At 41.3% G+C, this 12839-nt stretch overlaps 2 protein-coding genes across 2 annotated transcripts; one reads left to right on the top strand and one right to left on the bottom strand.

Moving 5' to 3' along the window:
- Window positions 1–2237: 2237 nt before the first annotated feature.
- Window positions 2238–9246, top strand: gla (galactosidase, alpha). Its single transcript, XM_042074986.1, has 7 exons — window positions 2238–2688; window positions 3369–3543; window positions 3946–4120; window positions 4204–4295; window positions 4547–4708; window positions 4835–5032; window positions 7848–9246. The coding sequence occupies exons 1-7, from the start codon at window positions 2531–2533 to the stop codon at window positions 8115–8117; spliced, it is 1230 nt and encodes a 409-aa protein (XP_041930920.1). The 5' UTR covers window positions 2238–2530; the 3' UTR covers window positions 8118–9246.
- A 99-nt stretch (window positions 9247–9345) lies between these two features.
- rpl36a (ribosomal protein L36A) lies at window positions 9346–12212 on the bottom strand. The gene is made up of 5 exons (XM_042074988.1): window positions 12114–12212; window positions 11585–11690; window positions 11391–11458; window positions 10722–10844; window positions 9346–9430 (listed from the first exon to the last, which is right to left on the bottom strand). The coding sequence occupies exons 1-5, from the start codon at window positions 12114–12116 to the stop codon at window positions 9410–9412; spliced, it is 321 nt and encodes a 106-aa protein (XP_041930922.1). The 5' UTR covers window positions 12117–12212; the 3' UTR covers window positions 9346–9409.
- Window positions 12213–12839: the final 627 nt, after the last annotated feature.

The raw sequence follows: 12839 nt of genomic DNA, 5'->3' as shown, positions 1-12839 counted from the left end.
TGTTGTGATGCAGTTCTTTCTGCTGATTGGATTTACGTCCGGTGTCGTCAACTCTGAGAACTCTTGCTCCGGCTGACAATTTTATCCAGAGAGCTGATTTCCCAAAGATGAGCCTCCATCAACATTCAACGACAAATTATTAAAACGTAAGTAATGCAATAGAGTAAACCAATGTGCTACAAGGTGTATGGTCTTAACGTTAGTTGTAGCCTAGACTTGTAACGTTAGCGTAGGGCTACATGTAATGTTTGCATGGGAAAGCTAGGCGAACACAGTCTAGGCCTGTTTAAACTTTCTGATAGTTAAAGGAAATATGAGCATATGTTGGCATATACGTATAGCCTAAATTCTGTCCACTTAGCTATAATAGGCTATCACAAACAGACCTTTTCTACGTTTGCGGCATTAGACATAGGAGCCTACATTCTCTTATCAGAAAGACGTGTTCTCATAACTTCAGCGTTCTCTTGACGGTGAGACGAACGGTCGCACTTCAATCAAGTAGCCTAGGTCCTTTTCGAGTTAATTGTGAGTGAGTTGTATGGTAACTGTGGGAGTGATGTAGAAGAAAAGTGAGTATTTACTTTTTTATACGTGGGTTTGTTGTTTTGGGACTGAGAAATAGACTACAAGGAGAGCATCTGGCTACGTGCATGCGTGTCAGCATTAATGGCCCCCCAACAATTCAATTCAATTACCAAAGAGCCTTAGAGATGTTCTTTGAAAAGCCCAGACAAATTAAGTGCTCGCAGATTGGGTGTGGCCTTTGCCATTAAGACAAATTTAAATAAATTGTAAATAATCTTTTTCTGGGTTGTGCCATTTCATTTTTATGAATTGTGCCATAAATTGTGCCTGGGTTGTGCCATCATTTTTAACCAATAATGTAAAAGAAAGCTGAAAATGTCCACAAAAGAAATAAATAAATTAATTAAACCTCCCCCCCCCCCCCCAAGTAATAGCACCGCTGCTGGAAAAATTTCTAGGGGAAACACTGCACGTCATTTTATATAATTATATCCTGGCCATGGATGCATTAATCATTGCATCTGTATTCAAAAATGTCGGATAAAAAGCAATTAAGCATCCTCTCATTCACCCTGAGAGGACAGCCCCCTAAAAGGTCCAGGTTAGTGGATGCTCAGAGGTGGTGAAAAGGCCCATTATTGAATTGTCAGTGCCATGTGTCAAACCATTTCTTTTGCAAATCTGAGCAATTATAAATTATACTTTTGCCCCATTTTGACTTAGGAGGGCATTGCTCCTACATAGGCTACTTTAGCCAATAATCAAACGTCTGCTCTCTTTTGGAAAGCTAAGACACTGTTAGAAAACAATTAGAATAACTGTGTGATGTACTGACACAAAGTTACAAAGGCTAGATTATTCTTTTATTTTTCTACTGGATAACAAGCATCTTTGAACTGACCACATTTCAGCCCTCTAGGTCTTGACTTGATATGACTTAGTCCTAGCATTAGGTCTTGTCATGCTGTGTGCAAAAGTAGATCAATATAGAATGACAACATGGGTACTGTAGACCATTATTTGCCAAGGTATGGTCATGCATTTGGTAAAATGCCCTATGAAAACTCCCTATAGGACTTTGGGTTATCCAAAATGCATACTGGCAATCAAATGCTTACTGCATATGAACCCCACATAAGCATAATCTTGGCCTCAAATGAAAGGTAATACTCTGAAGTTTCATGCTTGCATTTGGATTGTATGCTACTTCAGGTTCTGATATGACTACACTAAATATGGAATAATTACAAAAAATACAAATCTTTACCATTTCTATTTCAATTCAATTGGTGTGTATAAGACGGGCTATATTTCTGCACAAGTAATATTGGATCAACTAGTAACTGACCTGGGGCTGATGTATGCTAGCTGGTGATGCTAGTTGCGCGTGTAAATCCTCACACCCCCTAACCTTAAGAACGGCTCTAACCGCTGAGTTGGAAGCTTGGGCTTTTAGCTCAGTGGTTAGCCATGCAATAACGCCTGGTTACAGTTAATTTATTTAATTCAAAAACAGTCTATGAAAAAAAAAACGAGATTTACAAAAAATGGTACTAACCTACATGTAACGACTATTTTTTACAGTCTATGGTAACGACACGAACAGCAAAGGGTTATCTATCTCTTGCAAGAGGGAGAGAGGAAAAGATTAGATTTTGAAAGGAATTCTCGCGTCACGTGACACTCAAAGTGTACACTGTAGGCGTGAAGAAGCAGGAAGTCGGCTAATACCGAGACTGTGGTGGTCTTATGCGGGAGTAAGTCACAAGTAGGCTACATGTGTTGTAGCTGACCACTCAGACCAGACCACAAAAAATGTATTCATGTAAATGATTGATATCAGAGTTCGTCTCTTTCAGTGGGCTGGTCTTAATTCAAACAAGGAAGCTGCTCCAGCATTGTTGTTGCCGCGCGGAAATGTGAAAACAGTTTGCCGTTTAACCGGAGAGGGTTACGGCGGTTTAACGATAGAGATTAGCAGTGGACCACATCCATAACAAAAATGATAATTTACCTACTCATAACGGTTGTGTTCGTTGCTGTTTATCCAGTCCAAACGTTAGACAATGGCCTTGCCCTGACCCCTACAATGGGATGGTTGCACTGGGAGAGATTCATGTGCAACACTGATTGTGCCACGGACCCTCATAACTGCATAAGGTAAGACGCCGAATAATAGCAGAATATCACCAAATAAGACAACTATAACAGAAACAACTGTGTCAAATTCCACATGTTAAAATTCTGAAGAAAAAAAATGTTTTCATAAATTTACAACTTTGAGAAAGATGACCACCACACCACAGGTCTTATGACCACTGCAATCATGTTGTAAAATATGACACTTCTAGTTAATGTCTACCCTGGATAAACCCAGACGAAACCTCATAACAGGCTGCTGAATGTCACCCATCTTTCCCTGAAACGACTAACCATGAAGGATGTCAGCACTGAATTTCATATCGTGAAGTGAAAGTCACGTGATTTCTCCTTTCAGTAACCTAACAGCTGACACCATTCAGCAGTTATCAGTGTGTCTGAAGAGCAAAACAAGTGATATGATATAAAATTCATAAGGCAATTGGCTGGTTATAGGCTACCTCTTGCACAATAAGATATTGAAAACCAACTCAATCAGTTTACTCCTGCTATCAGTCAGTCAGACACCTTCATAATTTTGCCTGCTCAATGAGCTACTTCTTTTTAATCTGTTGTGTTTTTGGACACACAGTAAAACTCCACATCTCTTGTACAAAGAATGGGCACCAACAATAAGCCCAATAACGATACAGTGACCTGGAACAGTTCTCTCTGACCCCTCAACCTGTTTGGCCTGGCAGGGAGGAGCTGTACATGCAGATGGCGGACGTGATGGTGAAGGAGGGTTGGCTGGAGGCGGGCTATGAGTATGTGTGCATAGACGACTGTTGGCCCCTTCACCAGCGGGATCCCCAGGGACGCCTGCAAGCCGACCCCAAGAGGTTCCCCAGCGGCATCAAGAAGCTGGCCGACTACGTGAGTGACCACTGCTCAGATGGCCGATTCTCAATAGGCCCGGCCGGCCGTGGCTGCTGCTGCTATACTGTCGTTACTATTCAATTACAAAACTGGATGCTGCTGTTTTATGACGTGATGTCTGTACCGTGGTCAGGGCTTTGTCAAATCAACATAGTGGTTCATGCAGTTTTATTGAAAATTAAAAGATGACCCATAGTGTGTTTCATAGATTAGACAGAATTAATCACTGAGTAATATTCATTGAGTTTTTATCTCTCTGTCTGTCGCAAGCTTTGGTTCAAGATATTCTGTCTATGTTATCAGGAAGACCTTATTTAGTTTATGCAATACTGCCCTCTTCAGGTGTAGTTGATACACTAAGGCATCACAATGTGATATTACAAGTTGTATCTCTCTCAGGTTCATTCTAAGGGTTTAAAACTGGGAATCTATGCTGATGTGGGGTCCAAGACTTGTGCTGGCTACCCTGGCAGCCTAGGTCACTACGAAACTGATGCCAAAACCTTTGCTGAATGGGGTGTGGATTTGTTGAAGTTCGATGGCTGCTATATGAACTGGACTATGCTCGGAGAAGGTATGAGACATTTCCCTCATAAAACATTGCAATTTGAATGGGATTGTAATGTTTTACCCTCTGTTTCTGTTGACATATTGAAGGTTATAAGAATATGTCCAGAGCTTTGAATCAAACGGGAAGAAGCATTGTTTACTCCTGCGAGTGGCCACTGTACGAGTGGCCGTATCACGAGGTAAGCAGGTGGCTAAAATAAACATTTACTGGTCATTTATTAGACTAAAAGAGAATAAAAAAAAAAAAAAAAAAAAAACTTGCATTGGACATAAAGTTTTTACTTTAGGACATGGCTTAATGCGTGTAAAGGGAAACTACATCATTCTAACTAAGTTTACTAACTAAACAGACAAAGTGTGTACACAAGAGCTGTTAGTAGGTCATGGTGTGGAAGCTGATTTAAAGTGGTGGACTATCTTCCATCCTCAGCCAAATTACACAGCGATTAGGGAGACTTGCAACCACTGGAGAAACTTTGCAGACGTGTACGACTCATGGAGTAGCATTAAAACCATTCTGGACTGGACAGCAACCAATCAGAGGATCCTCACCCCGGCTGCAGGACCCGGCGGGTGGAACGACCCAGATATGGTACTATACCTTCATATATCAAATACTCTGCTTGTTTGAATGGTGAACAATCCCTTCATATATCAAATACTTTGCTTGTTTGAATGGTGAAAAATCCCTACAAATGTTACCTTCTGCATTCTGCAGCTGGTCATTGGAAACTTTGGGCTGAGCCATAACCAGCAGCAGTCTCAGATAGCCCTGTGGGCCATCATGGCCGCCCCGTTGCTGATGTCCAATGACCTGCGAGACATCTGTCCCAAGTCCAAAGAGCTGCTGCAGAACCGGAGGATCATCGCCATCAACCAGGATCCTCTGGGGAAACAGGGCAACCGGACGGGAGTGGTAACAGCTTTCATTTCCTTCAGTTGCTGAATGTGTTGCATTACTAACTGATTCAGGTCATTCCTCTGTGCTGCGGTGCTGTCAATTATAAGCAAGCAAGTAATGCAGAGCACCACAGGGATGTGTAAAATACCTAGTGCCTCTAAGGGAAAACCCAAAGTTTCCTCATTTGTTGTACCCTGGAAATCCAGAGTTCTCGCGAGAGCACAATGGAATTGTCTCTGCAAGAGACTCTGGCAATGAGCAATGATGCACGTTACTTTTACCCCTTGCATTCCGGGGAACTAGTTAAACTGATGTAGGCAGCGCTGCAACGTGGAGGACAGTACACATTGGTCATCCGATTGCGTCGAAGTTGCCGCCCCTCGAGTTGGGCCATTATTACATTGTTCGTGGCCAGAACCTTAATCTTTCTAGATTACCAGGGTCTGGATTTTCCAGGCTACATTTCTTGATGAAGAGCAAAGGAAAAACCAGAAAGGTCGGCGTCTGCGCCTACACTTTTGACCCGTGTATTGCTTGGTGCGTCCGCTCCCAAAAAGTAGTGATCGCTTAGGGTAATGAAACAAGGAGGCGCACACAAGGCTTGTGTGGGAAAATGTGTATTATAGCCGAAAAGTTACAAAAGAAGTCAGAGGCTAAAACTGGAGCAAGAGACGTTTCGGACCTAGTCCATTTTCAATGTCTCCAGTAGGAAGCGCGTGGCAGGTTTTCCGGTGTTATATAGGGTGACGTGTCAGTTCAGGAGCTCCCCGTTCACCATAAGGTGGAACACCATTAAGAGGACCTGGGTAGTTCCCATTACCTAATGAATAAATAAATAAACAGATAAATTTCTAGAGATCACAATGTGCAGATATACATATGAGAAATAACATGAAAATTATTATAAAGCATTTGAATGATTATACATTAAGAGGTTATAGAAAGCAAGAAAGAGCCAGTTCTTCATTCATCCCCAAAGGATAGACCGTTTTCAATGTAAAAATCCAGAAGCACTCTCTCTGGAGTAATCTTTTTTCCATATCCCCTCCCCTACGTGCAGGTGTGATGTGTTCAAGCACAGTATATGCGAGAGAGGACACAGGATGGCCCGCTTCATTGAAATGCCGTGCCACTGGCGACTTCTCGTCCTTGTGCCTAATGGCACTGTTGTGTTCGATGATGCGTGTCTTCACTTGTCTGTTAGTCTTTCCCACATATTGTTTTTTACATGGGCAAGTGATTAGATAGACAACATTTCGGGTGGAGCAGGTCGTGAATTGCTTCAGTTTGTATGTTTTGTTGGTAACAGAACCACTGACGGTATTTTTCTTTATATGTTCCCTGCTTAATCGCTCGACAAAGCTGCGTGCATTAAAGTTGTCAGCCTTGACCAAGAAGTCTCTTATGTTCCTAGCCCTGTGATGGGCAAAAAGGGGCGGGTCTGGGAAAAGGGCACGGCATGTGTCATCACTGCTAAGAACGTGCCAGTGTTTTTTGACAGCCTCCTTGATCTGCGCGCTGTGCTTGCTGTACGTAGTGGTACAGACCATGGAGGAGCGCTTGTCTCTTTCTGGGGGGGTTGAGGTGCGGAGCACCTTATCTAGAGCTTCGTTCAGGCATGTACTGTGATATCCTCTCAAACTAAACTGTTTGTACATCCTGGTTATTTCCAAATTGAAATCTGATGTGTTGGTGCATATGCGTTTAGCTCTGAGGGACTGCGTGTAGGGTAAGCCACGTTTCAAGGCAGGTGGGTGCGCACTGGTGGCGTGTAAGATGCTGTTCTTATCGGTTGGCTTCGTGTAGAGCGTCGTCCATATATTGCGCCCTTCGAGGTGTACAACAGTATCCAGGAAAGACACAGACTTTTTGTCAATGACTACATTGAATTTGATGGAGTGTACCATGTTGTTGAGATATGTTACAAAGTCATTAAAGGTTTCCAAAGGGCCCTTAAACAGGCAAAACACATCATCCACAAATCTCTTCCATAACACAATTGTTTTCAAAAAAGGGATTGTTGTTCCAAATGTATCTCTCCTCCAAGTAGCCCATAAAAAGACATGCATAATCTGGGGAAAATCTCAAACCCATTGCTGCCCCTTGTGTTTGTAAGTAGAACCGATTCTCAAACAGAAAAAAGTTCTTATGCAAAAGTAAATGGACCATATCAACCAAAAACTGCGTGGGGGGTTGTGAATCAGTTTGTTGGTTCAGGAAGTGCTCAATGGAAATAATGTCCTTATCATGCGGGATGTTCGTATATAGTGAAACTACATCCATGGTGGTCAAGAACATGTCAGTGTCACAATTAATTTGGGCATTGGAAAGCTGTTCGATGAAGTCATTGGTGTCGCGTAGATATGAGGGGAGTTTTACGACCAGTGGTCTTAAAATGCGGTCAACATATAATGATAGAGGCTCCATGAGGCTGTCATTACACGCAACAATTGGGCGCCCTGGAGGCTTGACTAATGTTTTGTGCACCTTTGACAGGATGTATATCACAGGAGTCACAGGGTGATTGATGAAGAGCAAAAAATATCACAATGACAATTGTGATATTTGACATTTATTAATCAGTTATGGACTTCTTTATCATTAATCCCAGTCAAGATGGAGTATGTCACAACTGAATAGATGGAGAAAAAAAAAAGTGAAAACATTTAGATTTAAATAATTGGCTGGATCATCCAGTCATCTTGTACTCTATCAACTACTTAAAAGGACAGAGGACCAGTCCCACATGTTGTATTTAAGCCAGTGATAAAACACTACGAGTGGAGGTAACTTGCCGCCTTAACACTACTACAATATCTTGTTTTGGAAGGTGGACCAATTTGAGATATGGGAGCGTCCTCTATCCGGAGCCAGGCTGGCCCTGGCCATCCTCAACAGACAGGAGATCGGAGGACCGCGAGGGTTCCCCCTCACACTGGCTACTCTGCCCAATTACCAGTACTGCAACCCCACGTGTAACGTCACACAGATCCTGCCCGTGTACCAGGAGCTGGGGGTCCAGGGTCTCTTCACTAAGCTGGTGCTGAAGATCAACCCCTCAGGCACAGCGCTACTGACCGTACGTCACATTCAGGACTAGTGCTGCAGCGAACGGTTATTTTCATAGGTTGATTAATCTGATTGTTTGAGATTAAATGATTAAGTGTTTCATAAAATATCAGGAAATGGTGGGGAAAAAAAAAAATCAATTTTCCTAAAGCCTGAGAAGGTCCTAAAATGCTCTACAATGCTCATCCTCTTGCCAAAAAAGTTTACAAACATGGAACATTTTCATCTTTACTTTTCTAAGTTCAAAAAGCTGCCATTAGAGGATTGAGATTTTCCTTAAAAGTGACACTTGCTAAATAGTTAATTTCTGGGTGACAATAGTTGACAATTGAGTTCTTTAAAGTGCTTTTCAGGAAGCGAAGATTAAGGGTCAAACAGACACAAGCACTTTACATCATGGGAGTTTTTCCACTTACACTTGTATGTCTAACAAGACTACCCAGCTGTAACTAGGGCACCACAATAGACTACAGTCACAAAATGCTTAATATAACCTCTACGAAGCCCATTTGATGGTAAACAAAATTGTAATAGGCGAATCGTTCACCTTGTGTGGCTGTACAGCATAGATGTAGCGAGTCGCTAAACTGAGGAAACCAGCAAGCAACTTCAAGAACGGCAGTCCGACAAATCTTGCAAGAAACGTGAACATGACCTTGTCGGCAAATTCCAAATTAGACATTTGGACTTTTCCCCAAATTGTGCAGCCCTAGTTGTAACAGGTTTATGCCCTAAGTGCATACAGCAACAGATAGCTTGAAAGGTTAGCTAGGTGTGTACGCCTGTTGTAAAATGTTTGAGCCACATGTACCATTGGTCATCTATATGGACAGGCAATGTGAACAGGCTGAAGGATGTTGCTGAAATCTACATGCCGTCTCACATCCATACTTTGCTTTTGGGAGAGCAATTAGAACAATATGTTGTCTATTATTAAATGTAATTTGCTTCTATCAAACTCAAATGAATTGAGAAGCCTCTTGCCACTCTGAAAAAACTTGAAATGAATCATGGAAATGGCATCACAAAACTTGAAGGGGCCATTCACTTTGTCCCAGATTTCATAATGTACTCCACAGGTTCACACTGAAATCAGACAGATGCTTCAGTAACCTATCTGCTGATAAACCATTCTCTGTAAATAAATCCATCAGTCTTTACCTGTAACGTCTGTCGACTTTCATTCATCTCTGAATGCATTCTCAATACCACCAGGAGTGCCATTCAATGTTATAGTTTAGTAATGAAAACAAATCAGGTTCATTTTTAGCACTTTATTGAAAACTGACAGAAAATTGAAGTCCAGACAATGACTGACCCAGCTTAGAACTGGATGACCTGGCCCTGCAACACAGAAAAAGAGGAAAGGGTAAGTCTTCTGCAAACAAAAGATCTATACTGACACTACACCCCCTGCATGTATCTGCTGTTGTAGTACCAAGATCACAATCTTATTGCTCTGAACCTTACTAAACATTGGTCCATCATAACAGCAGAAAATTATAACAGTGACACCAAAACAATCAGAGCTTCTGATATGAAGAGCTGAAGAGAAACACTAGTCAGTGGTTTCAACTTTGCATCGGTTAAATTAGCATGATGTGTTCTGTAAATGTAGCATAAAGGTTTTCCCCACTCATGGACTTATAGGTTTTGAAGGTAGGTTTAACTCTGATACATTCAGTTTAAATATTTAAGTTACTTCCTGAATTTTCCATCACCACAACACAACCATGAACACAAATGACTAAGAGCACAGATTAAAGCACACCACCTTCCAAGCTTTGATTAAATAACAGTTATACTCAAATCTACAGCAAAACTCTGCCAGCCATGGCAAACCAACCACATATGGTTGAAATGAAAAACAATCTAATATTTTACAAATTAATTTAATTTGGGAAATCCTGACCAAAGTCACTATGCAATAATTAACCATTGGTTCTATTAAGACTATAAAATGAACAGATCAAAGTTTAGATCATTTTTCATTTTATGAGGGAAGGACAACCCCATGCCCCCCAGAAATCTCACCCAACCAAAATATTGGCTTGCACAACACCCGTGTTTCCAAACACAGAAACTCAAACCGCTATCCAACAAGTATTTTATGCTAGGACTGATTTAGATTTCTTGGTACGTGCCACTTGGACAACTAAACCAAGGTCTGCAAAGACAAATCTTATGTTTACAAAAATCGTGGAAGTTAAATCTCAATGCATAGCACAACTAATTTGTAAGCCAAGCTTGTTGAAGGGATGAACACATGTATTCCGAGCTAGAAGTAGAGACAAACAAATAAGCAAGCACCCAAGGCACACACTGTTAAGATAATAGGTACACATAGCTGAGAAGTTCCATCTGTGCTCCACAAACACAATTGTATTTTTTGGGGAATAGGCCTACTCAATAATTAGAACTGCAGCAGAAAAGCCAATTAGCAATGTATGACAGAAGGGAACGTCAAGGTTAAGTAATAAGGACAACGAATCCAGGATCGGTGAAGTGAAACCAAATAATTGCACAGCACAGAGATCAATCTCTGATCGATTGTCAGTAAAATACCAAACAGCTCAACCATGAGTTCCAAAAGGCATTCAAATGTTCCCTCTGCAGTGCCCAGGGACAGACTTGCCTTTCTCTTCTTGTCTCCACCCAATTCAAAGTGCTTGCATCTTTTGATGGCCAGCATTCTCTTGGATCTGCAGTTAGGCTCCACACACTCAAGCCTCAGCACAATCTTCTTTGTAGTTTTAGCCTATCATTTCAGTGCACAACAGAGCAGAAATTAAGATAATCACTTGCAATGATAGATAGATAGATAGATAGATAGATAGATAGATAGATACTTTACTGATCCCCAAGGGTAAATTCAAGCTCTCGGTAGCATACAGACATCACACAATATGCACTTACGGCAGAAAAAATAATACAAGTATATAAATATAAAAACCACTGATCAATAAAGACAGTAGAAGACAAAACAATTACTAAATCAATTATCCACATAGTGTGCTTAGGGATGTATAAGCATGAGCTTGCAGTGACAGGGCAGGGACTGAGCCTGTGATTCTGTATGCATGGTAATGCTCTATGAGTGTGAGTGTGATGGTGCAAATAAGTAAGTCCAACATGCCTTAGTATAAAGTATAGTATAAGGCATAATATATAAAGCTTAATGACTTGGTAGCCTTCACGTTCCTCCACACACAAACACATGGAAGATGCGTAAGAAATGCGATGTAGGCCTACATGCCATCCCAACGTTTAACGTTACCCACACGTTCAAAACAGCATGGCTTACCTTTTTCCTGAAAATGGGCTTGGTCTGGCCACCATAACCACTCTGCTTACGGTCGTATCTCCTCTTACCTGTAAAACAACGTTACGTACTGATTATCTTTCCTCACTGTTCCCGTGCCAGCTAAGGCGCGTGCTAGCTCAACGCTTACTCAACGTAGACGTTTCTTCTTAATCGGAAATTGCAACTTTACTTACCCTGGGCGTAGAGAGAATCCTTGCCCTTCTTGTACTGGGTAACTTTGTGAGGTTGGTGCTTTTTGCACTTCTTGCAGTACGTTCTGCGGGTCTTCGGCACGTTCACCTAAAAGCACAGCAATGGACAGTAGCACTAGCTTCATTAGCAAGCAAGCTAAGTACATTTAGCTAAAAGTCAACGCTTGAGAATAATTTCACTGCCTCAATGGGGACTTCAGGCTAAAATTCCTCACACTAAAAGTAACGAACTAATAGAACAAATACAATGTCTAATGCCATACGACGACAAGTACACTTCGCCATAATATGGGAAAAGGGGCCAGTGATGTTCACCATCGATTTATAGCAAGCCATACACTTCAATGTTTTTTAAAGTATCCCCGCAAAATTATGGCGCGTAATAATATAACGAATGCATGGCTTAACTTCTTATGAATTCATAGAATTAACGACAACACAAAATTACTTTGTCAAACTAATGGATTACTTAAGATTTAACCGATCAACGATTGCTGAAAATTCCACTCACCATGTTGGCGAACCCGTTGCAGCAGGGAAGAGAGAGTCAACACCGGAAGAATTTCCTAATAAAGGCTTGTTGGAGGTCATCTTTCTTTTTTTGTTGTCGCCCTCTTGCGGTGTGGATGTTTAGTCTGGCCTAAACCTTTTACCTTTCTTAGGCACCTTTTTTGGACATCTTGTCATTTTTTTGGACATCATATTGCTTTTAGATATTGATTTTCTTTTTTGTTAATTGAAAATTAATTTGCAACAGATTTTCAAATGATACTCTTTACAATAGAACATTCACCTAATGGCCTCCTTACACCAAACAACTTTGACAAGATTTGGGAAAGATTCTTCAAAGACTGGAGTCTTTTGAGTAAAGCTTGAATGGGGGGCATTAGTTAAAAGACTACAATCTTTTAAGAATCTTTCCTAAATCTTGTCAAAGTTGTTTGGTGTAAGGTGGCCATTAGTCAGTATAGGCCTAGCACAGGGGTTTTCAACTGATTGTGAACCAGGGACCACCATTCTGATTAATTACGTAACCCCAATAGCAATGTCCTCACGGACCACAAGTGGGCCTCGGACCACTGGTTGAAAACCCCTGGCCTAGCATATACTGTATAAATAGTATAGGCCTATAGGCTATTTGACAATAGGTTAATAAGCAGTTTAAGTTGAAATGACTTCTACTGTCTAATTGTGCCGAACAGTGGATGTAAAAAAGGCGTAAACCAACTATGGTCAT

Source organism: Alosa sapidissima, chromosome 20 (assembly GCF_018492685.1).
Source record: "Alosa sapidissima isolate fAloSap1 chromosome 20, fAloSap1.pri, whole genome shotgun sequence".
Lineage (NCBI taxonomy): Eukaryota > Metazoa > Chordata > Actinopteri > Clupeiformes > Clupeidae > Alosa > Alosa sapidissima.
This window is presented reverse-complemented; position numbering and strand designations above follow the sequence as displayed.

Excerpts from the sequence above, each read along its gene's own strand:
- rpl36a (XM_042074988.1), bottom strand. Across the intron at positions 11,459-11,584 it reads GGATTCTCTCTACGCCCAGG|GTAAGAGGAGATACGACCGT; the intron begins GTAAGTAAAGTT and ends GTTGTTTTACAG. Across the intron at positions 10,845-11,390 it reads AGCCCATTTTCAGGAAAAAG|GCTAAAACTACAAAGAAGAT; the intron begins GTAAGCCATGCT and ends CTGAAATGATAG.
- gla (XM_042074986.1), top strand. The coding sequence starts at position 2,531 with ATGATAATTTACCTACTCATAACGGTTGTGTTCGTTGCTGTTTATCCA. Across the intron at positions 2,689-3,368 it reads GACCCTCATAACTGCATAAG|GGAGGAGCTGTACATGCAGA; the intron begins GTAAGACGCCGA and ends TTGGCCTGGCAG. Across the intron at positions 5,033-7,847 it reads AGGGCAACCGGACGGGAGTG|GTGGACCAATTTGAGATATG; the intron begins GTAACAGCTTTC and ends TTGTTTTGGAAG.